Genomic DNA, 24,561 nt, shown 5'->3' with positions numbered 1-24,561 from the left:
CCAGGTTTTAAAATCTGTGTCCCATCACCCCCAGAGGCATCTTTGATAGGAACACAAGGGCTTTTTAGGTGACTATTCCCAATTTATGAAACGTTCTATCCAAAAAGCCATGCTAGTTCCCTTTTTGTGTGTGTGTGTGTCCTCTGATTACCTGTCATTCAATTTGGGGGCCTCTCTAATGTGCCACTTCCTAGCTGAAAATGTTTTAACAGAGGATACAGCTTTTTTAAAAAAAACCTTATTGTTGTCCTTTGTTTTCACTGCATTTTCCTTGTACTGAGCACTCTTGCAAGAGAAAGATGGGAAATGCAATTAATTATAATCTGATTTTCCATTCATAATTACAATAGTTATATCTGATGCTATTCCTATAAAGATATTTTATGCATGATTTATAACTTGATTGTTTAAGTAAAGGAAGTGATCATTTGAGTAATAATTTCATCATGGAATACAAACATCTCAAGCAAATAAACTCACTAATAAAATTCCATAATACAGTTAACAGAGAATTACAGCAATACTTGAGAGTGAACTCTACTGAACTTAATGTTACTTTCTTCTATGGCAGTCATTGAAATGTAGTCTTTGACTTTTAGGGTTTTTTTTCACACACAAAAAGTAGCTAAAATTTAAATTGCTAAAACAAAATACAAGTTTCCTCAAAGAAAAGCATCAAGCTTTTGCTTGATTTTTAAACAAATGTGGAACCCGACTCCTATACAATAGACCAGTGTTTCTCAACTTCAGTATCTTTAAGATGTACGGACTTCAACTGCTGTGGAATTCTGGGAGATGAAGTCCGCACATCTTAAAGTTGCTTGAGGTTGAGAAACAACACACTCACCTTCTCTTCCTACCTATCTGTTACTGTTACTTCTTTACTTGCCAGGATAAGGATATGACAAATACTCAGGGATCCAAAAATATCTGAATAGAGGAGGTGCAAAAAGTATGGACCTTATTTGCATTGTGGAAGTTTGAAGGAGATTAAGCACCCATTTCATCCCTTAAAAATCTTGAAACCTTTGTAAGAAATCTGCTTCTGCAACATATTCCTGGTTTTTCACGCATTATGGGTGTAATTTACTTAACTTAATGGTGCTCCTGTGAACTTTTTCTGGCTGTTGCAAACTTTTCTGCTGTTACACAAAGATTGAAAACACAGATGACAGCAAAGGTCTAATTTTTATTTTATTTTTTTCATAGGATTGTCACGCAATATCAAAATACTCTTGCTGGTCTGAGTAACTTCCTGTACATTTAAGAAAAAACCTTTTAAAAACCAGGCCCTTTAGCAATTACAGGCTGAAAGACAAACAAAACACCTGATATAGGGTGGATCCATTTTCAGAGAGGATCTCAAGGACACAAGTGTGTTCCAGTTTAAGCTCTATGGCCACGGAGCAACAGAGGTAAATCATGCATGTTTGCAACAAGAGATACACAAAATGTTTTGAATTTGACCCACTGCAAGTGTGCAATGGGTTGAACATTTTGCAAGAGGTTTTGAGCTGAATGCTTTGTCGGGGAAGGGAGAGGAAGGAGAATCTTCCTAGCATTCTGAGTGCTTCATTTTTGCTTCCTGCAGCTTTCAATACCCCAGATCCAACACCGAGAAGACAGGGAGTATTCAAACTATACATAAACTGGCAAGCAGGCACTCCCTTGAGGCAAGCTGTTCAAGATACCTCATGTAGATTTCAGGAGTGGTGAATCTAGAACACCATCACACCCTACAGGTGAGGGAACATTTTCTTCCATGGTCCTTGCCAAGAGAGAATCTTTAAGTATGATGGAGTTGTTAAAGAAAATCCATCTTGGTAAGAACTGCGTACTCAGTGGCACATGCAAGGGTGATCTGGGGACCCAAGCCACTACTGCAGTAAGAGAGATAACACAGTAGAGGGAAAAAAAATTAATTATTTTCCTGCCTGTTCCTTTCCCTTCAAACCCCCCTTTTTTCCAGCTGGTTTTTTCACTTGAGGTGGCAAGGACATGGAAGCCTTGACTGGGAGAAAAGTAACTGGGGGAGGAAAATTGCAGAAAGGAAATAGTGGGCGGGGGGAGGGCTAAGTGCTCCCCTCCCCGCTTATCCTCTTTGCAGGGAAACAGAAGCAACCAGTCTTTTGAGATCCTGTCTCTGCCAAACATTGACTATATAGTTTTGGTCTCAGCAAGTCAAACTCTCAAAGCGGACACACGCTCTCTCGCGCTCTCTCATCAAAAGGCACTCTTCTGTTACGGCAATTGTCCTGCTCCAGTAGGAGCTTACTCGAGATCAGAATTGTGAGTGTGCCAGTGAATATTGTGGCCAACAGACAAAGGAAAGGGGAAGTGGAAATCTGCACACCACCAATGATAGCTAGCAACAACTGGAACAGAACTTAACAAGGAGAGGAGCACAATACAAATTCAAGTGGCAAGAAGAAATACAGGGTGCTACATCTACCATCAGGGGGAAACAGCTTGTGCTTATTGTGTCTATTCCAGTGCTTCTCAACCTCGGCAACTTGAAGATGGGTGGACTTCAACTCCCAGAATTCCACAGTCAGCATCTGGCTGGGGAATTCTGGGAGTTGAAGTCCACACATTTTCAAGTTGCCCAGGTTGAGAAATACTGGTCTATTCTAAGACCACCCTTACCCCATCCTGGTGGCCTTGGATTGTAGGAACTCCAACTCTCAGAATTCCTGTTGCCTGAGAAACCCTGGAATGGGAATCTCAGCACACCTGGAGGAACCATCCTGGAAAAAACTGTTCTAAACAGAACTCTCTGGCATCATCGGCTTCAACTGGTCTTCAATAATGGGATAATGTTTTAAGGTACTGAAATCTTTCTGGAAGGCCCTTGCTCACTAATGTCGTGTGAAGTCATACAATATGAAAAGTTTTGCTTTGCACTAAGGTGGTGGTGGGAAATGCTACTGCAACACGGAGCTGGATCTGTTTTTCATAACTAAGAGTATTGGATCAAAACCTAAAGAATCCATACAGCAGATTTTGCTTAAGATCCAATTAAAATGTTCTAGAAAGAACATCTGATGTGATCCTATTGAATATGTCTCCTTATTTCAACATGATGAGACTGAATGAATACTCTTGCGTATTAAAAAAGCTCTTCTGTATGCCTCAGGAAGACTACAACATGCCTTCTCCTTGTGATCACAGTCAGACAACTGTTGACAGTAAGTGGAATGCGTGCAAATAATCTCATCATCATTATCTGCAACTTGAATTGACACATGCTTTCTCCTGAATATTTTAGATATTTATGAGGCCACAGGGAAAGAAACAAAAGTTGGGCATAGTCTCACTCTTCATCAGTCAGAGTAGAGGTAGGTTCTTTTAAAAAAGAAGCAGAGTTAGAAGTTTCCCAGATCATGCCCCTCCCTCTTTATGGGTAAGGGAGTGAACTTTATTAGTCCTTGTGAGCATCACAGCAAAAAGAAGGCCCAGTGCCTTGGCTATCTTGCCAGAATTATTAAACTACTGTCCTGTGAAGCTACAGTAAGATTAATTCAAGAAATATTTGGTCCAAGAAATATGAGTGTGCTGAACACTGTTGTATGTAACCTCTTTGGCAAGAGATGTCTTAAAGCTAAGATGCCTTAAAGCTCACACTCAAAGGACATTGAGCCAAGACCTAAAAACTGTATTTAGTAAATGACCATATTCATAGAAGGCAAAACTTAAAATCAACTAAAGCAATATGCTTCAGTGTGGTTTTCTTACTCCAGACCATTATTTTATAACTGGCTCTAGTTCTGTGGATCTTGGAGGGTCTACTAAAAGAGAGAGAGAGAGAGAGAGAGAGAGAGAGAGAGAGAGAGAGAGAGAGACCAGAGTAGATCTTGTAAGCTTAGGGTCTGCCCACACGTGATTTAGATGCCTTCCAATATCTCAAGATACTTGAGTAACAATCTATTTTGATACAGTAGATTATTAAAGCTTATTCAGACAATCAGGTATCCTTTCTAGTGCATTTGATCTTTGTGGTATGTTTCAAGGTTGTGTGAATGATATTCAGGGGAGGATGAGATTTCAAAGCCAATGCCTCCAAGAACAAGCTAAGACAATGACGTGATTGTAGAAGCTATAAAGAACTGTCTTTTCTAAAGGATTTCAGACATGGTTGGACTGTGCCATAATCAGGTATCTGGCAACTCTCCAAAACCTAGCTTGTTCAAAATGCTGCAGAGGGCTAAGTCATCAACCAACAGAACCCTCATTCAAAGAAATTCAAAGAACTCACTTCACAGAACTTTCCATGGCTTGGCAGTGGTAGAAGTCACTTAATAGTGAGAGGAAAAAAATCCTCTAGGCATCAGAGAAATCAGACCCAATTTTTCCCATTTTAAAAAATCATCATCTATGAGATGTCGTTCTAGACACTAATTAAAACTTGAGATTCTTTGAAGTTCTATGAATCAGGACAAATGTTCTAAAGGGGAAAAAAATCAAGAGATGGCAAAATATATATCCACCTGTCTTATGAAAAATAAATATTTAATTTTCTAGGGTTGCAGATGAGAAGGAGATAGTGAAAGGTTTACTCTCAGTCATTTGGCAAAGAGTCATGTAACAATCTGGTTAAAAAGTTACAAGACCAAGAGTATTTGGTTTGCAATGAAGAGCAGTTGAAGAACTTCTAAACACAATTGTCCACTGTACCAAGGATAGAAGGGACACCAAGGGATCTGTTAGGAAAGTCTCTATTGCTGACATCTAGCACCTCCACCAGAAGACAGATTTCTATTCTAGACCAAAATCACAGAAGAAGATCAAAATGTGTCCACTAGGGTTACCTTACCTGGCCTGCAAAAATCTGTTTGACCACTATATAGCAACAAAGAGATACAGAAAGAAAGCTTGTTACTGCTATTTAGTGATCATCCTGATTCTTGCAGCCTAGTTATGATAGCCCTAAGATTTACTTCCTGGCACGTGGACACAACTCCCCAGCTCAGGAACAAAGTGATAATACACAGACTACTCTACACAGAGCTACAGTAAAACTGGTCATCATTCAGGTGGCATTTCAGCCTGCTTTGTTGTGTTGCAGAAGGCTGAAATGTTCTTGCCCTTCACATTCATGACACCACGATTGTCCATTCGCTGTCTTCTCTTCCATACTGAAATACAAACAAAGGTTATTAGGAGAATCTGCATGGGGAACCATGGAGTCTTCATGGTTCAAGTCTTTTTTCAACGAAGAAACTCACCAGGTACCTCTTACTTGAAAAATATGGAGTTCTTGTAAGCCTCAACAGGTAGACCATTTTAGAGTCTCTGAAAACTCTGACTACTGTTGGCTGTTAAAAGTGCTGATGAAGAGGATCAGACAGGGGTGTACAGAAGAAGTACATTCCCAAAGCCCCAGAGCTGCATTTGGTTGCTCAAAGTTTTGGAAGCTGTCCCCAAGAGACTTCTAAAAGTTGTTACCCCATGGTCATGTTTTATGTAACCGAAGAGTAAAAGTATTAAATACATCTCTAGGGGATACTCATGTTAACTATATTTAATTTGCAGCAGATGAAGTAAATGAAACAAAAGCAAGATTTTTGTTCTGCCACTCCTACTAATTATTGAGGGTGAGCCCAGCATGTTGCTTAAGGCCCATGAATGTCCCTTGGTTTGGAAAAAAACTCTGCAGCCCTGTGCCTCTTAATCCTCTCCATGGCTATTTCCATCACTGTTGTTTCCTTCACTCCACCATCTACTTTGTTTGCCAAGCAACAGAACTGAATTTCCTCCTTACTCAGCATTCCATTTAAATAAGGTCTACTCCTAAGCATTTTCAAAAAGGAAATATAAGCCAATGTAAACACTTTGGAGGGAATCTGGGTCAGCCCTCAATGGATCAGAAGACTTCAGAAACTACAGAGTTGGGAAGTTGGCTTCCTATCATGCCTATCCTGGATGTTATAGGTTTCCAGATGCAAATGATAGAGGGCAATCTTCCCAAGAGGGCACCCTCCACTGTGTTGAAACTGTAATTCCCATCATTCATAATCAGCTTAGTTAAAAGGATGCCATGGGACTTGGAATTCTGGTAAATGTGGTCCCAACACGTCAAGACATGACCAGACAGGAGAAAGCTGATATATACTATTGTAAAAGAAGAGATTTCTGCCAGAACACATTACAACACGGGCATTTGTGGGATGGGATGAAATCACAACATGGGTAACAATGTCATCACACAAATGCAGTGACTTATGCATTTGCAGCAAATGCTGGGATGCAAGTACGTCATGATCCTATTTGCATGATGGCATCATTTCAGTTTGCTGCAGAAACCACTGCATTCTAACATAGGCCCATTAGAATATAATATGAGCCAAAAACCTGTGGAACTCACTGCCACAAACAAGGTGATGCCACTAACATGGCTGGTTATAAAAGGGGATTGGATAAATTTATGGAGAGCAAGGCTATCAGTCTTGAAGACTTAATATTACATCTGGGTTGGGGAAAACATCCCTCCAAAAATATGGTGCAGGTGAATAATGGTGAGAGAGGGACAGGTCTCCATCTCCTGCTTGGGAGCATCCCAATGCCTCTGATTGTCTATGGTGACAAGTAAAATGCTGGGCTAAGATGGGCCTTGACTTGACCTATCAGGGATGTCCTAGTGGAGCAAACAAAGGCTACCTAGTAGGCATTTTATTCCCCTGGTGGCCAACCAGAAGTCTATGGACATGAGTACATTAACACTTTTCCAGTCTTGTTCTTCAGCATGCTGAATTCAGAGGTATAGTCCTTCTGTTGTTAGAGATAATATATTTCCCTCATGATTAGTAGCCATTGATAGCATTACTTTCCATGTTATAGCCTTTCATTCACAAACAGCATGATTGAATCAACTTCACCAACTATAGAGACTGGTGGAACTAAGTCCGTATACTGTATTTTTGTCAGGATGCTAGGAAATAATTGAGCGATTCAACCATTTCTATTCAACCATGTCTATTTCTCATAGAAAATGTGAGATCCTTACTTGGATATCATTGAGCTGGTTCCAGAAACGGGTTGCTATTTGAGGTCCATTCTCCATGGTTGGAATGTGCAAATTCTAGAAGAAAAGAAAAGCTAAATTAAACTATAAAGGTATTCAGAAAATTGGATTTCCTGTGGAATTTCAAAAGGCTCAGAAACAGAGAAACAAACCAATAAATGAAAACCCAGCAGTGGAAAAACTTTCTTTTTTCACCCATTTGGAATATAACTAATTCACTGCAAAGCAAATTCTGTAGAAGCAAAGCAAAGCTGACAAGAGATCATTATTTAACTATCACACAAATGTAAAATTCATTTCCAAGAATAAAATCAAACTGCCAAAGACATTTTATTTGACTGACACAAATTACATCATGGCATCTGCAGGGAGGGTAAGGGAAACATAAAACCAGGCATGACATCATGGACCTTTCCCTTCCTGAGAACACTCATGATTCCAGCAAGATCTTTAGGTCAGCAACAAGGTGGATGGACTCAGTTACAGCTGCAATGGGTGCATTGTTGGAACACCTGAAGAACCAGGTTAGAGAGATTGTCATGGAGAAAATCTACCCAGGCGGTCACTAAGAGTCAACAACAACTTGATGGCACCTTTTCAATAATTCAGACCAGCTAAATATCAAACAACAGCTATGGTTGAAAAGATTGGTCCCTGTGATTCGGGTGCCACTGAATCTTTGCCCTGTGTCCTACTGTACTGTAACTTTTACAGAAATTTTAGAAGCTTTCTACTCAAGTCATTCCTTGAGCCCTTTGATAAATAAATCGTCAATACCATGCTTTAAGAAAGATTTAGACAAATTGGAAGAGGTTCGAAGAAGACAGTAGGGCATGATCAGGAGCCCTGAAGTCTTATGAAGGGAGATTGAAGGAACTGGTTATATTTAGCTTTCAGAAGAGAAAACTACAGGGGATCATGATAAAATGTTTAAAATACCTGAAAAGATGCCACACAGAAGAAGACCAAGTTCTGTTCTCTTCTGTTCCGGAATACAACAGTAGAAGCAATCTGAAAGTGGAACCAACAACCCAGAGAGGTGGTGGGTTCACGTTCACTGAACATATCCAAGAGGAGTTTAGATAGCATCTATCAGGGATGCTTTAATAAGGATTTGTGCACTGAGAAGGAAATGGGACTTGATGGCCATAATAATCTCTTCCAGCTATAATACTATAATTTTAAAAGAGAGAGAGAGAGGGAGGGAGGGAGGGAGAGATTCGCTAGAGTCAACACCAACTTAATGGCACGTAATATCTCTCTTACCCTCTCTCTCTCTCATTCCATATTTAAAAAATATGGAATTTCCACTTTCCCAGATTCCTAGAAAGACTTATTTGCAAATCTGTCAGATACATGTCTTATGCTACAAGATCTCATAGTTTCCAAGATTATGCATGACTGCTATCAAACAAAATAGCTCCTAGGTCAAAGTTTTTTCCCAGGGTTCCAAATAAAACTCAAATTCAATTCTCCATAACAAATCTACTGTCATTTACTCTACAGCTGTTCAACGCATCAGCTGGTTGTTCTTTAAAGATGTCTTAAGGATGTCCTTAACCCTTATTATCTGAAAGCTAAGGACATTTGCTGACCAGATAAAAATAGCCCAATAGTCCAGTATCCAAATTTCAAACAATGTTTTACTAAAGAACTTCCAAAGTCCAATGAGGATTTATGTTATGGAGTTTATTGAGAAATCTGCATTGGCTGGTAGTAACAAATCCGAACCTCCAGAACACTGGCTCTTACCTCACCCAGGTACAGTACTGTTGAAACAGGACATACAACACAAGCTGTTCCAGCCCCAAACATCTCCTTCACTCTCTTCTCCTTCAAAGCAGTTGTGAGATCATTCATAGTAATGTATCGCTCTGAAACTTTAAATTGTCCCTGAAAAAAGATATGCAAGCAACTCTAAAAACCATGTTTGTCCATAGCTAAGACTCTTTTGTTGCTTAAAATACAAAGAGTTTACATCTATAAAAGGTAAACTCTTTTTTAAGTACGGTCAGTTCTTGGAGACTTCAAGGAGACATCCATGTAGCTTTCAATACAGCAGTTTTCAATAAAACAGTGATTTGTCATTGCCTTCTTCTGAGATGTTTCTTCAACTTTCCAATTTAGCCCAGGCATTCCTTGATGGTCCCCATCTGAGTACTAACCAAATTCAACCCTGCTCAGTGTTTTGAAATATACCAATGCAGATGCTGCCATCTAGCTGGGCTAAAAGTACTGTAAGGTCAATTTCAAGTTGAATTTAACTTCCACTGACTACATAGACTCATCAGTATTGCTTTCTGGGCAACCTATCAACTAGTTTCTGCCTGTAAGGGCACACAAGTGGAAAAAACAGGCATGAGATTTGAATCTCATGTCTGATTATCTCTATCTATCTCTCTATCTCTCTACCTACCTACCCACCCACCCATCTATGGCATTTTTTAATACCTGTAATAATACTAGCATATCAAAGAGCTGTGTCTTTGTCTGCTATCCTTTGAATTCAAGTAACAGTCTGAGTAAAACATGACTGTTTTAGCAGTGATCCTTTGCCTGATTGAACAGACAGGGCAGGACTTGGTTATGTCAATATAGTTGCTATAAGATCACCCAGTAAGGGTCAGTTAAAATAGGACTGTGATTTCATCATATTACAGCACACGATTAACTTGCAGAATTAATTACCAGAAGACCAGACGGTGGCCACTAACTTGGATTGTTTTAAAAGGAGATTGGACAAACTCAGAGTCAAGGGTTCATCAAGAGCTATTAGTTTTGAAGTCTCAGTATCACCTCCAGATGTGGGATGACATGCCTTCAAATATCAGTTGCAAGGAAATCACGTCAGAAGAGGGACAAGTACACTGAAGCATTTGACTGGCCATTATGAGAACCAATGCTACCTAGGATGGGCCTTTCCTGATCTAGCAGAACTATTTGTCTATGCTTCTCTTTGCCAATCGCTGAGTCAGTTATTAATATACGAGTCTACATTTTCATCCAAATGCTGGATTTGGGAACACCTTCTTAACCGAAGCAAGAAGTTGCAAGCTAGTTTGTAAACTGAGTGGAAATTCCATTGCAAGCTGCAGGGTTTGGAAGAAGTAGGATAGCCAAATAGCCCTGCTACATGAAGAAAATCCCATCCTAGATAGCATGTAGAAAGATCAAAACTATCAGAGCAGATACCTACCCACTTGCGTGCCAGATCTAAAATGCTTTGCCTTGTCACACCAGGAAGAATGATGCCATCTAGAGGTGGGGTGGCCAGCTCATCTTCTGTCAATACAAAACAGGACACTTCGGCATAAAGGATTACACAACCATATAAAAAATAATTACAGCAGCTGTAAGAAGTGGTTCTTGAAAAAATGTTTTAACAAGTTGTTCTGTTATGGATGGATGTCACCTAATGGGTTTCAATATTTACTATTCTGAGGAATTTTCCCTCTTGTTCCTTGGAGAGCAGATGAATGAGGAAAAACAAACTCTTATCTTTTAGAAGACATAATATCTGGATTTGCACAAAATGCTAGACTAGGTTAAAATGTGGTTGGGTAGTCAGTGGTTAAATATGTTTTAAGAACACAGCCATTATTTTAGCATGTTATGTGAAGGCCTTTATATTACATCATCCTATGGCTTCTTTAGGGGAGCATACCTTCATATGTTTTGCTGACTAATACCTACAGGGCCAACCATCCATGGGCAAAAGTCAGTTGAGATAACAACTGGATGGTCTTCAAGCACAACCCATGTTGAGTGCATTACAGTAATCCAAATGTGACATGACCAAGGCATGAGTGACCATCTGAAGGGTCTCCCAGTTGAGGAAAGCAACTGGTACACAAGATGATCCTGTGCAAAGGCCCGCTTGACAATAATTGCCATCTGCTCTTCGGGCAGGAGCTGTGAGTTCAGAAGGACCCCTAGGTTGTTAATTGTTTATTTATTTATTTAAAGCATTTATATGGCCACCCAACTTGGACAATTGTGGCTTTGGGCAGCTGATAACTGAGAAAAACAACATAATTAAAAAACAAAAAAGTTAAAGGGGATTGGAATGGGGGAGGAGACTCAGAGGGCACAAAAAAGAAAGCATGCAGTACAAAGGGATTGTCACATTTCCTTATCCAAACGGAAATGGAAATGAATAAAGCAGAAATAAGTGTGCTTGATCAGAAAATGGCCTGGGCAGGTGGCAGGATCTAGGTGACTTGGCTGATCTCCAAAAGCTAAACAGGGTCAAAATGGTTTATTATTCATATGGATATCATGAAGAAATACTACTGTTGTAGGCTAGATTGGAAAATTCCTTCTAATTCCTATCCTGATTCTATTTCCCACTACGGGTAGTCCTTGGTTAACAACAGTAATTGGGATGGGAATTTCTGTCACTAAGCGATACAGTCATAAAGTGTGACATTATGTGACCGCATTGCTTAGTGATGGCAATCCTGGCACTCCCTGTTGCCGTTGTTAAGCAAGGTTTGCGCATCATTAAGAGAGGACCTCCTCACAACTTCCTGCCAGCTTCCCACAACCAAAGTCAGTGGGGAATCTGGCAGGAAGTCGCAAATCCCGGGCAGCTCACAAGCAAGCTGGCAAGCAGGTAAGTGGCTGCTGCCAGGTGGGGGAGGGCTCATGAGGATGTGCAAGGGGCTGGTGCGGTGAGGTTTGGGGTGGCTGCAGCCAGGTGGGGGAGAATTACCCATGTGACTTGCAATTTCCTTGCCAGCTTCCCCATTGACTTTGCTTGTGGGAAGCCAGCTGGGAAGGTCACAAATGGCGATCACATGACTGCAGGATGCTGCAACCGTAATAAGTATGAGTCAGTTGCCAAGCGCCCAGATTGCAATCATGTGACCACGGAGAACTTCAAGGATCAGTTATAAATCTCACTTGTTCAGTGCCATCATAACTGAACAGTCACTGAATGAGTGGTCGTTAACCAAGAACTACCTGTAATTCCGAACCACACTTTTTTTTGTCCTGATCTCTAGGGTATCAAAGTCTGCTTCCTCTTTTAGAATACAACCCCTTTGATAGCTGAAGACTGTCATCATTCCTCTGCTTCAATCTTCTCTTCTCCTGACTAAATATGAGATCCTCTAACAGTTCCTCATAGGACTTGGTTTCCAGTCCATTCATCAGCTTGGTAGCCCTTTTTTGAAATCTCTCCAGTTTGTCAATGTCTTTTTTAGACTGAGGCGCCCAGAATTGGAGAGAGTATCCCAGGAGGGGCCTCATTAAAACAAAACGGTGTGGGACAATTCCTTCCACCCTGCTAGTATATCTTCAAAGGCATTCACCTTTTTAGCAACTGCATCACACTCTTGGCTCATGTTCAACTTGTGCTCTGCTACAATAGCCAGAGGCTTTTCACAGGATCTCCAGGACCACCCCACCTCAAATCTTATACATATGCCTTTCATTATTTCTCTCTGGATGTAAGACTTTAAGTTTCTCCCTTTTAAATTTCATCCTGTTCATTTTGGCCCACTATTCAAGCCTCCTATATCTTTTTGAATCTTCTCTTTCCCTTCTGAAGTGTCAGCCAGTCCTTCTAGTTTTGCATGATCTGCAAGTTTCCTAATCCCTACTTCATCCAGGTTACTAGGAAGAGCGATGAACAGCCCAGGACAGAGTTCATTTGATACTACTCTCCAATCTGATGTAGAGTCATTTAGGAGTATTCTCTGAATGTAGCTATTCAGCCAATTATAACTCTACATTTCATAATTATATGATATTAATTAAATACAGTTAACAATATATTTAATAATTTTCCCCATCTATAATTAATTTGTTAGCAATGGTGGGGGGAGGGCTCTGGAGCCACACTCAAGACTTTTTGAGGAGCACATGGACCTGAGATTCCAGGCTTCCCACCTCTAAGACCACCAATATCTTTGCCTCGCGCATGGGTGCTGCTGTTCTACCTACCTTAGCAATGGCATACCCATCCTGAACATTTTTGCAAGGTGTAACTGTGGAGGGGGGGGGGGGGAGCCCAAGAACAAGCCATTTATTTCCAATACAGCAGATAAGACTGAGGGGCAGGGAGCTTCAGGCTCCAGGGGAACACAGCCAGACCCCATACCTCCATCTTCATTTCGCCAATATAGGAAAAGATTCATTGTCCCAACTTCTGTAATTTGATGGTCATCACCATAAAGCCAGAGAACCTGCTGGCACCCCAGTTCCATGGCTTCCCGTTGGGCATAAATCGAAGAGCCATAATTCCTTTGGGACACAGAGCAAAAGGGCCAGTTATCCGCTTGAGAATATACCTACAAGTGATTTGCTTTTTAATGCGTAAACAGAGCCTTCCCAACCCAGTGCCTCCAGATACATGCAGACTGTAACTCTAATAGTAGCTGGGAATCTTGTGAGTTGTAGTCCTAATGTACTGGGAAGGCACAGAGTTAGGAAAGGCAGATATAATTAATTAACACCTTTCTGATATGCATTCTCCTACCTATGATAAAGAAGGTATTTTATACATCCAAGTATTGAACTAGGTCCAACCCAGACCAGCTATGTACTACATATGTTATGCACCTTCAAAAGTGACATTGTTTACAGTGAGTCTTCACATCCTTTACCAATGATCTGTGGGCCATCCTCTTTACCATCTTCAAAAAATGGGAGCTGGAATTTGTTTCATAAACAAGCCCCAGATGATTTCCCATATCAGATTTATTAGCCTAGACCATGTATGAAATGGATCCTCGTGCTAGGAAGGACCATCTTGGCTGGAACAAATGTCATTTGTTTCTGTCTGAAAACACCAAGTATGCTGTCAAAGCCAGTTTTTCTTATTGGTCCAATAAGGTGTTGTGAGACATCTGGCAGACTGTGCCTCCAGGGCACTCAAGCACCTTCTCCAGATGGCTGCATTTCCCTAGATAGTCACAGATGATTTGCTTTGAGTCAAGGAAGAGGGAGTCTTTGAACCTAGTTTGTCATCCCAACTCGAATCTCATGAAACCACAAAGAGGCATTGCAGAGATGCCATTAGCGTTCAGAGAACTAAGTAGCCAGGCCATTATACTGCTGCATTATTAGAGGTCCAATCCCATGAGGAAGATGTGCAAAAGACTGGTCAAAACTAGATGTAAATGTTGTTCCCAAAGTTTGTGAGCAAACTGGCAGTTGAATTTTCTTCAGAACTTAGGCTTCAAGGTACACAATCATTATAGGTTTGGGTTATGGACACTACATACAGTACACAGTGGCACACTGAGCTTTATGAGACTGCTCATATTTAAGGGCACCGAGATCTTACTGGACCTTCCACTGTTGATAGTTTTAAGTGCAAATAGGTGGCCAAGAAAGGGATACCTACAAAACTAGGACAGGCTGGAATGGGGAAGGCTATGAAATGAGCAGAACCCACAAATCATTCATGAACCTGGCTTGTTCAGCACGTGGGAAGTGCCTGGGGCAAAAGCCATCTGCTATCCTCTTTCTGTCAGGGACATCAGCTATATCCAATGTTGGAGCACTGGATCTCTAAAATGTCCCTCATTCAACTGGAAACATCTCAACTTAGGAGGATCATTCAATAGTTGATATGAAAGTCCTTCCCTTAGATCCTGAAAAGCCACTGCAAGATTGCATTCACACAACATGCTAAACTTGGTTAACAAACTAACTCATTTTCTGGATGCATACAATACACTGAACTAAAATCTAACCAAACTAACCAAGCATTGTACATTGTGCAAAGGTCTTTACCTGACCTGGTAAAACAAGTTGGATGAATCTAGCCACGCAGTAGAGCTTACCCAGATCATGGGTGACAAATCAGTGGCCTGTAAGCCACATGTGCTTCATGTACAGCCCTCTGCAAGAAACTGTTACTGCTGCCAATTTCCCCCATGTGATAGTCTGCCAATCAGCTGTTTGTTGAGATGCTAGTCACCAGGATAGTAATACTTCCCAGAAGTCAGCCCTAGCATGATGTCCCAATGTACCAGTATCAATAAGTGAGAAAGGATGGCTCAATCTTTGCTCTCCAAGTGGTAGAAGGGACCTTGGTAGTCAACAGAATATTTAGGATGGGGGGATACTCCTTTCCCCCACCCAGGGTGGGACTGTAGATGGGAGTATGAAAATTTACACATCCATATGTGTAGTCTATAACCACATATCTTCAGATCCAAAAAGCTTGTACATTGATGGGTTAAACAGATGAATGATCTGACTTTGTATAGCATCTTCCTGTATTACTATGAAGCTATATCGAAGTTGACACACAAGAACTGCTTTTTGACCTTACCAATGGCAAGGTACTTTTCTAGAAAAGTCTGGAATGAATGCAGCCTGTTTGTGGTACAGCCAGCATCTCTTGACTTGAAACCTGCCAGATGCACCTAAAAGTCAATCCAAATGCAGACTTCTCCATTTGTTGTTGCTAAGCCAGTCCCATCAACTTCCTTCCTTTCTACCCTATATATTGTATGGATGTTATTGCTCAACAGGTGGCATCACCTGTGTGACCTTATGTGATCTCAGAAGCTAAATAGGATCAGGCCTAGTTAGCAGCTGAATGGGAGGCCATCAGGCAAGACCACTCTATAGACCAGACTGGAAAGCCAGAAAAACATCCCAGAAGGCTGTTCATGCTGGAAAACTTACTGGGAGTCAGGTGGCATATAAAGTTGTTGTTGTTGTTGTTGTTGATGATGATGATGATGATGATGATGATGATGATGATGATGATGAAGAAGAAGAAGAAGAAGAAGAAGAAGAAGAAGAAGAAGAAGAAGAAGAAGAAGAAGAAGAAGAAGAAGAAACAACAGTGGACCACCTAGTTAGCTGCTGCAAGAAAATCACCCAGACTGACTACAAACAATGGCATGACAAAGTAGCAACAGTGGTGCATTGGAATATCTGCAAGAAATACCACTTGCCTGCAAGCAAGAACTGGTGGGACCACAAAACAGACAAAGTAATAGAAAAGGAAGAAGCTAAAGTGCTCTGGGACTTTAGATTTCAGACAGACAAGCACCTGCCAGACAACACCCCAGACTGAACAACTGTTGATAAGAAAGACAAAAAAGTCTGGATAGTGGACACTGCAATACCTGGAGACAGCAGAAGAGAAGAGAAAGAACTGGAGAAAATCACAAAATATAAAGACCTGCAAATAGAACTAGAACAACTGTGGCAAAAGAAAGCAAAGATAGTACCGATAGGCGCCTTAGGTGCAATCCCAAAATATCTGGAGCACCACTTGAAGACCATCAGCATTGACTAAATCACCATCACTCAATTGCAAAAGGCAGTTTGACTTGGAACATCCTGCGACAATACCTTTAATACCATCAAACAACAACTTCTGCCTATCCCAGGTTCTTGGGAAGGACTCGATAGGTGGATAAAAATGCCAAATCCAGTCTAAACATCTGGCTCACTGTGTAACCAACAATAATGCATGGATTTAGCTCAGCTTAATTCTGCAATCCAAACAAGGTCCACTAGGTTGAGTTACCTGTTGCTAAGATCATTCACATTGCATTTAATCAACTGAATTGCCCCTGAACTACTGAGATCTCAAATTGAACTTTTCCTCTGGCCCCACCCACTATTTTGTCTTAGCCCATCTACCTTTGGGAGCATATCTTCAGCACTTCATGTCAAGGCCCACTCAGTTCGAAAAAGGTTATGCGCCCTCAATGCATATCTTATTGTGTATGACTGCAATAAGATTCACTTACCCTCCCAATTTGCAGTCCCCTGTCCCACCTTTCCAGGCTCGGACATACTTTGGATCTGCCCACAAGGAGATGGGGTTGAAGGTCCCACTTGAGAAGTAGGGCCCCACAGGGCTCAGTATCACATAGAGAATGGCCCTTGAAGGCGTCTTGACTCCAAGAGAAGGCTACACAGAGGAACGGAAGGCAAATTCATTTCATTTATGGGTTCTTATCCAGTTAATATTCAATAAAGCTGAAATGGAATAAAATATAGAGACAAATTTCCTAACATTTCCAGTCATCAACAGAATCAATGGCTTAAGGAAGCAAAAAACATCCTTTGGTGGATGTATCAAAGCAGAGGCTGAAGACCTAAGTGTTGGGCATACTTCAGATTCCTTCAACGAAGAAGGGGTTGGATTCAGTGGCCCAAACATCTCCTTCCAACTTCATGGGTCTATAAATCTGTGATTTTGCAACCACAGGCATTGAGTTATGAGACAGATATGTCAGATGCCAGTACCAGCAGATACAGGTAGTCCTTGCTTAATGACTGCCCGGTTTAGTAACTGTTCAAAGTTACAATAGCACTGAAAAAATAACTTTGACCAGTCCTCACATATTCAACCTTCACAGTGTCCCCACGGTCAGGTGAATGAGATTCGGGTGCTTCACAACCAGTGGGCATTTACAACTGTTGCAGCACCCCACAGTCATGTGATTGCCATTTGTCCACTTCACAGCCAGCTTCTGACAAACAGTGTCAATGGAGAAGCCAGCAGTGAATTTGCAAGTCATGGTCACGTGATGTCTCACTTAACAGCTGGGTGATTTGCTTAATGACTGCACTGGAAATGAGGTTTTAAGTCCATTGTGGTCATATGATGTCTTGCTTAACAACCGCAGGTGATTTGCTTAACAACTGAGGTGGAAGTGAGGCTGTAAGTCTGTCACAGTCACCTGATATGTCACTTAATGACCGTATTACTTAATGATGGAGTTGAGAGTCCCCATTGTGGTTGTTAAGCGAGGACTACCTGTACAACAGTTGCTTTGGTTATTCACAGAATGCTGAATAACAAATAACTCAATCCCATTTTAGCCCCTTCAAGTGCGATGTAAGAACCCAGACATAAAATGCTGGTTAGGATGGTGAGTTGCTGTGTTGTGTGTCTTAGGATGCAATGAAATAGCTGTTTCACTGGAAGGACAACTAAGTTTGGCTCACTGCCCATTTGTTCCAGTCCACTGACAAAGTGACTGCCTCATTAGGCCTAACAGTAGAGCCAGCCTGTATGTTTAAGGGAAAAAGAGGGCTAAAATTTCAATTTGTGTAATGAACTGGCAAACGACTGCCACTAGGTGGAACTATTGTCAACCATAACAGGAGCAGATCCTTGGTTTCTTCACTCTTGAAAACTTTGCCCTACGGATCTACAAACAGGAAAAGCAAGGCAACCAGCATTTCTTTATATTTTCCTCTCCTGTCCCTTAGGAAACCGCAGAGAGATTCTCATGGAACAGGATCTCCTAAACCCAAAGAAGGTGTCATTGCCCCAAGGATCTCCAAGTGCTACCCCCAGTCAAAGAGAAAAATGCTAATTCTGCTTAAAATATTTTGTATTCAATAGCTCAGTGTTTCTCAACCTTGGCAACTTGAAGATGTGTGGACTTCTGGCTGGGGAATTTTGGGAGTTGAAGTCCACACATCTTCAAGTTGCCAAGGTTGAAAAACATTGCAATAGCTCCAAGAAAGCAATGACACAATGCCAAAGTTCACAGAAGACTCCAGGTAAGACTAAAATGGGATTTGATAAGGGACAAAACGTGCATAATACTGAAACTTACATACTTGCGTCAGATATTGGGACATGAGTTCATAAAAATGGGATGTCATAACATCCCTATATGTCATTTTTGTGTTGTTGTGGCTTGCCATTGATGTTGCTGGGAAGGAATGAAGAAAAGAAGGAAAAAAAACTATTTTCTCCCCACCTCTGTCCCAATTAAAGTAGGGCGGATATACAAGCTAGCAGAGGTCGAATATGGTACCCACTCCTTTTCAACTTCCACCAGTTTCTGGATGCACCGCAGAAGTTCTTCTTTATCAAATCCCTGGAAATGGAAAGAATCATAGAATCACAGGGTTGGAAGGGATCTTGGTGGTCTTCTAGTCCAAGAAGGCAATACTTAGAAATAGTCTTTAGGTGGACACACCCCAGTGAGAACATTGAATTAGGTTGTTCATTCAAACACAGAGATGGTCCAGAGTGTCTAGCATACTACTATTAGTGTGTGACAAGCTACAATGCCAAAGGGCCTTATGTCTGTAACCACCCAAGAAATGAGTTGGTTTAACTGATTTTATCACAGCTGTGAAACAGGTTTCAAAATGATTAGCATGGGGGATGTGTTGGGGAACATTTTTCATTTTGCCAGTGGAGGGAAACCAGGGATAGAAACAGGCACTAACTGAAGCTCTTTGCAGATGTTCTAAATATTCTTAGCCCAATACAACACAATGTACAAAAAGAAAGATAATAAATTATCTCCATTTCCCATCTTGTATGTGGTCAAATTCCAAAAGGAATCTATGCTACCCAGGAAGGTTCTCCACACAATGGGGAACTCAGATGTTTCAGGGTTCTGTATTTTACATGAAATTCCTTGGATACAAGATCTCTCACTTCATGCCTGGACATGGGTTCTCTTCCTTCCAAATACCCTTCCATACATTAATATGAGACTGGTATCATTCCACCCTGGATGATCCAGGTCTTATGACTCTATTAAATATATTCAAAAGAGAATTCCTGAAAAATTATCTTAAATGGAGGATGGTATTCTTGATGCTGCTTAGCTACAAGATGGCCAAAGGCTGTGTGTGAAAATCCTTTGGTTATGCAATCCTCTCTCCAGCTTTCTGCAGCCTCCAAGAGAAGACATGAGAAGGGAGTTTGTTATCCTGGAAAAATTTGGAGAAATTGTCCATCTGATTTCTCCACCCACAAATTGCCATAGAAAATTTCCAAAAGGTCTTTGTGACCAACCTGAGAAAAAAGTATTGCTTTCTGCACATGGTAATCTCGATCTGGAATTGTATTCTCCAAAAGTCCTTGAGAAAGCAGTGCAGAGGGATTATATGAAAAGGTGAATATTTATTTCTGCTTTAGATCCACCCCGTTCTTGGCCATCTTTTATCTAACTAGTGTTGACAGTCAACTCAGATGTATGGAGAGTGTGCCAGAAATATAATATTGTATATATCCTATAAAGGCCACATCAATAGTGTATTGTAACTTTTTGTGTTCTGAATACACTTTGCATGCTAAAGAGCCCCTTGTAATACAAGATTTTGCACTGTATTTAAACTGCAGGGTGTTTTGATACTGTACAATCAAACAGATTCAATCTTCTTGGGATCTCTTCAGCAAGAATGCTTTAGACATGGAACCAAGGTGTTCTAAGCTCTGGTTACAATCTAAGAATCAATCTCTGAAGGGTTTTCAATTTTTTTTTCCCTCCATCCAGTTCTCATTCAATTGGATGAAAGAGAAGTGACTTTTGACCAACCTTTACAAAAGCAAACGGAGACAACTTCAATGACATTTTCATGGATGAAGCATGGACTTAAGAATGAAGTGGCTGAAGAGTATGTGTACATCCTCTCTTTTCTTGCACAATCATCTTTCCAGCAGTCTGTTGTCTTCATAGCTTCCTGCGCTTCAGGTTAATTGCTAACGGCAGACGCCACTAAAGACTTCCTCCAACAGTGCTCCTTTCTTTCTTTCTTTCTTTCTTTCTTTCTTTCTTTCTTTCTTTCTTTCTTTCTTTCTTTCTTTCTTTCTTTCTCTTTCTCTCTCTCTCTCTCTCTCTCGCGCTCTCTCTCTCTCTCTCTTTCTTTCTTTCTAAGAGGTAAGTGTAGATAGCTAAGCAGGCATCAGAGTGATGGAAAGAGTTGGAATGGAAAACAGCAGTAGCACCTTCAACAATCAAATCAGCACAAAAAAACATTACCAAGAGAAATTTGAAAGAAATTCTCTGGCGCCTTGAGAATAAGGTAGAAAAAAAGATGCCTGGTTACAAGGGAACATTAACAATTTCATCCTATTCCAAGCTATCTAACCAAAGGAGGGTGGGAACAAAAGCAGATGTCTCCATTACGCACTGGCAAAGTTGCTCGCACAGCTGACCGCAACATCCTGTCCATGTTGAGTCTTGGTCGGAACAAGCGTATTTTGCCATCCACACCTCGGTATGCCTTCATGCCTTCAAACAGCTAAAGGAATCAGAAGAGAGCAGTTGGGAATGACACCCACACCCATATGCACACACCCATAATTAAAATAAGCAAACTATTAAAATAAATGTACATTCTTTCAAAGCATTATAAAAATAAATGTATCCATTTAAAATGAGGTGGTCAATAGTTTTATTCACTTCAAATGAAACTAGCAGGTGGAAAACTCCTACATTACTCCATATGTGCTACATAAATTTGGAAAAGATCATTTGGACTGCAGGGGAATATGAATTGTCAATTTTCCATCACTCATTAAAGCAGCTGCATCTGTTTCTAGACATGGAAGCCTCACAGCACCTATCCAAACTTGGAAGTAGATGCAGCTGCTTAAATGAGTTGTAGGTGGGTGCCATATTCGCTTTCTTGCATATTCCGATGTACCTCTTTCCAACAATCTGAAATACTGCAAAGCCCTATTAAATATTAGTATGCATTGTTATATAAGTACTGATCAGTTATCTTCTTCTCTTATTTGCAAGAGAACTATTGATCTATGACATCTTACAAAGCAGCTCGGAGGATGTATTGAACATCTCAACAGGTGGGGCTTCCTAACCTAAACATCCTGTTTAATTTCCTATTAGGAAAGTGACTGATTACTTACATAGTTGTTTAACTAGTCAAATCCGTCATTTTTAATTGTTAATGGGAAATTTAAAATCCATGGGAATGTGAATCAATCAGTTTTTGATTTTACAGATTGATTGAGATGTAATTAAACCATGATGTCACACTAGTGAACAAACATCAAGGCTTTGCACTCCTTTCCCCTAATTTGCCCCAATTCAGTCCAGACTTTTGACAAACATTATTGACCAAGTCAGACAAAGAGGTGAAGAGCTAAGTGGTGCCATCCTGTGAATATGCAGCCCCTTCCCAACATGGCAACCATTTTGCAAGATCACATACCACATGCTCTCTCAACATTACAAATGGTTCCCAGGTCCAAATGGAAGCTTACCCTCATCGAACAAATAGACTTAGAACTGCAACTTTTGCTTATTAAATTAGGAAATTGCTAATGTTTTTTAAATATTTCAGTATTAAAATAACAATATAGTCTTGACTTGGGGAGAGGGGACAGAAGCTATCAGTTTCAAATCTATCCTTGAACTCATGAGAGCCAGAAAATTAATTTACTTGTACATGAAAGGTGGGTTCCTCAAAGAGTTGCTCCTGAGTGTCACCTGATGCTTCTGATTTAAATGGATTTTCTGACTGATTCCTACACAATTCTCTATAAAATGCATTGTTATTGGAAGATGCAACAGAACTGCATGTCTCACTGTTACTAGCCATTTGTGAAATCTGCTTCAAAGTCTGATGAGCAACTAAACCTAAAACTGTTCTTCAAGAATAAAAGCACACTTTGCAGTCTCCTGGCCTATTCCTGGAAGAATGGGAAATAGATTCAAAACTTGTGATTTTTGCATCTGCTTTTTAGTAGCCAAGAGGAAAGCAATGGATGGATCTGGCCATGCTGACTGAATTCAAGATAACTGGGCAGCTGTATTTCCACTGCAAACAAAAATTGAGCTGTAAATGAGAAATAGTATCATACAATAGTTCAGTATGTTTGGAAATCAGAGTTTTAAATCTCACTTCAGCCTGAGCCTTTTTCATTTGCAATAGGATACAGTAGTCCCTGGGTTAAGAATGCCCGATTTAGAGATGACCTATAGTTAAGAACAGAGCCTACTATAGCAAAATTCGAGTTAAATACACAATGGTTCAGGTTCATCACACAATACTACTTATACAGTATTATATAATAATACTGTTCTGGCTTACTTACAAATTCGACTTAAGGACAGACCCTGGGAATGGAACTCGTCCTTAAACTGGGGACTATCTGTAACCACACTGGCTTATCAGAGTTGTGGTAAAGGTCTTGTGCCATATGAATAATATATATTTATCCCGACTGACAAGCTACCTATCTTGGTCACCCAGCTGGGTGGCAGCATCAAGCTTATCTTTGCTGATCTTAAGAAGCTAAGCTACATCAACCTGATTGGAATTGGGTTGGCTAAATCATGAAGAAATCCCAAGGCTATAGACCAGAGTAGGAAGGCGAAAGAAAAAGAAAGGCAAACCAGTTCCATACTTTTGATGAGAAAACTGCATAGGAATACCCACAAAATCACCCCAAACCAAGCTCCCCTCAAAGGAGACTTTACTTTTTACATGCCAGTCAAGGGGCAAAGGGAGATCAACCAAGGTGTGTCCACGGAAAAAAGTTTAAATCTCACTGAATTCATCCACAAACTCCCCACTCTTTCACAATCAGAATTTGAATCCCAAAGGCCACCACACCCATACTGAATTTACTAAAAAGATCTTAGGTTTAGAAATGGGGTGGCAGAGCTATAATAGGGATTCAGTTATGATGTCCTATCCTTGAGAAAATTGTCAACTCCCTTGAGTCAAACTGAACTTCGCAACAATACAAAAGTGGTTTGCCACTGCGTTCTTTCATAATGCTTTTTGATTTCCCAACCTGGTCTAGACCCTCGAGATTTCAGGATGGTTTCCTATCCAACAGAGGGGGTGAACATTGACTAAAATTCAAATGTGTATGTTCCTGACAGTCGATGCAGTGTATGGGTTTAAAGATTGGAGACTAGAAAGACCCAGATTCAAGTCTACTCTTAGTCATGGCAGCTTACCACATGATTCTGGGTAAGTCTCTGTCTCTCAACTCAATGAATAGCAAACAGTATAAGCTATGGATGAACAAACTGTAGTTCGCCAAAACCCTGGTAGTATCTTCTGGACTCCCTCCATAATTTTCTGCCAAACTGTAAAGTTTAGAGGGAGTAGTTAAGGAGAAGTTTTTCACTACATGAGGATCAACTCTCATCCCCCCCCCCTTTATTTATTTATTTTTTTTTGGAGTCAGTTCCTGGCATCCCATTCAAAAGCCAAGTGTGGACTCAGGTTATGCATCTGGACCAGGGGTATCTGCCAGGGTATGGTTAAAAAGGTCAAAATGGTGACCACAAGGGTATGATCAAAGCTCCACCTGTTTTCACATGCTTCAGCTACACCATTGTGGTTGCCATCTTGACTTTTTTACCCTGTGGACATACCTGATTCCTACTATAAGCTGCTGAATTCAATAATTTAATTTTATTATTTACTTGTTCACTCAATTTAGGCAGACTGACTCTAGGCAGCTAATCTACATGTATAAATACAAAATGTAAGTTTTAGGTGCAATTGTTGAATGTCTGGGACACACAAATCCTTGCTGAATTACAGCAAATCACCAAGTGATCTACCAGGGGATCTTAATTCACACTCTGTCTACTCCTGCTCTACATCAGAGCCACTGTTTTATATACTCATACTTCTGAGTTTAGATGACTGGCAATTGGAGGTAAGACATTTTCAGCAGTGGCACCTGGATTGTGGAACAGTCTCCCTGTGGAAATATCTAGTTTAGAACAGACAGGAACAGGGCTGGAGGAGATCAACATTACCAGTATCTTCAAAAAGTGGAGAGAGAAGGATCCAGAAAACTC

At 40.6% G+C, this 24,561-nt stretch overlaps 1 protein-coding gene across 1 annotated transcript in view; it reads right to left on the bottom strand.

The window, feature by feature from the left end:
* Nucleotides 1-1,169: 1,169 nt before the first annotated feature.
* The window catches only part of BCAT1 (branched chain amino acid transaminase 1), a 54,125-nt gene continuing 30,733 nt past the window's right edge, over nucleotides 1,170-24,561 (bottom strand). The window contains exons 4-11 of the mRNA XM_088141342.1: nucleotides 20,900-21,010; nucleotides 18,727-18,846; nucleotides 16,753-16,916; nucleotides 13,128-13,270; nucleotides 10,218-10,303; nucleotides 8,774-8,914; nucleotides 7,004-7,078; nucleotides 1,170-5,135 (exon numbers count right to left, since the gene is read on the bottom strand). Of these exons, the coding sequence (XP_087997468.1) occupies nucleotides 5,094-5,135; nucleotides 7,004-7,078; nucleotides 8,774-8,914; nucleotides 10,218-10,303; nucleotides 13,128-13,270; nucleotides 16,753-16,916; nucleotides 18,727-18,846; nucleotides 20,900-21,010 (882 nt within the window). The 3' untranslated portion in view covers nucleotides 1,170-5,093. The remainder of the gene's footprint in view (nucleotides 5,136-7,003; nucleotides 7,079-8,773; nucleotides 8,915-10,217; nucleotides 10,304-13,127; nucleotides 13,271-16,752; nucleotides 16,917-18,726; nucleotides 18,847-20,899; nucleotides 21,011-24,561) is intronic.

This window comes from Python bivittatus, unplaced genomic scaffold, assembly GCF_059951505.1.
Source record: "Python bivittatus isolate LINGU-HERP-01145 unplaced genomic scaffold, Pbiv_v1 ctg000330_np1212, whole genome shotgun sequence".
Taxonomy (NCBI): Eukaryota; Metazoa; Chordata; class Lepidosauria; order Squamata; family Pythonidae; genus Python; species Python bivittatus.
Note: the sequence above shows the minus strand (reverse complement) of the source record. Positions and strands in the feature narration are given on the sequence as shown.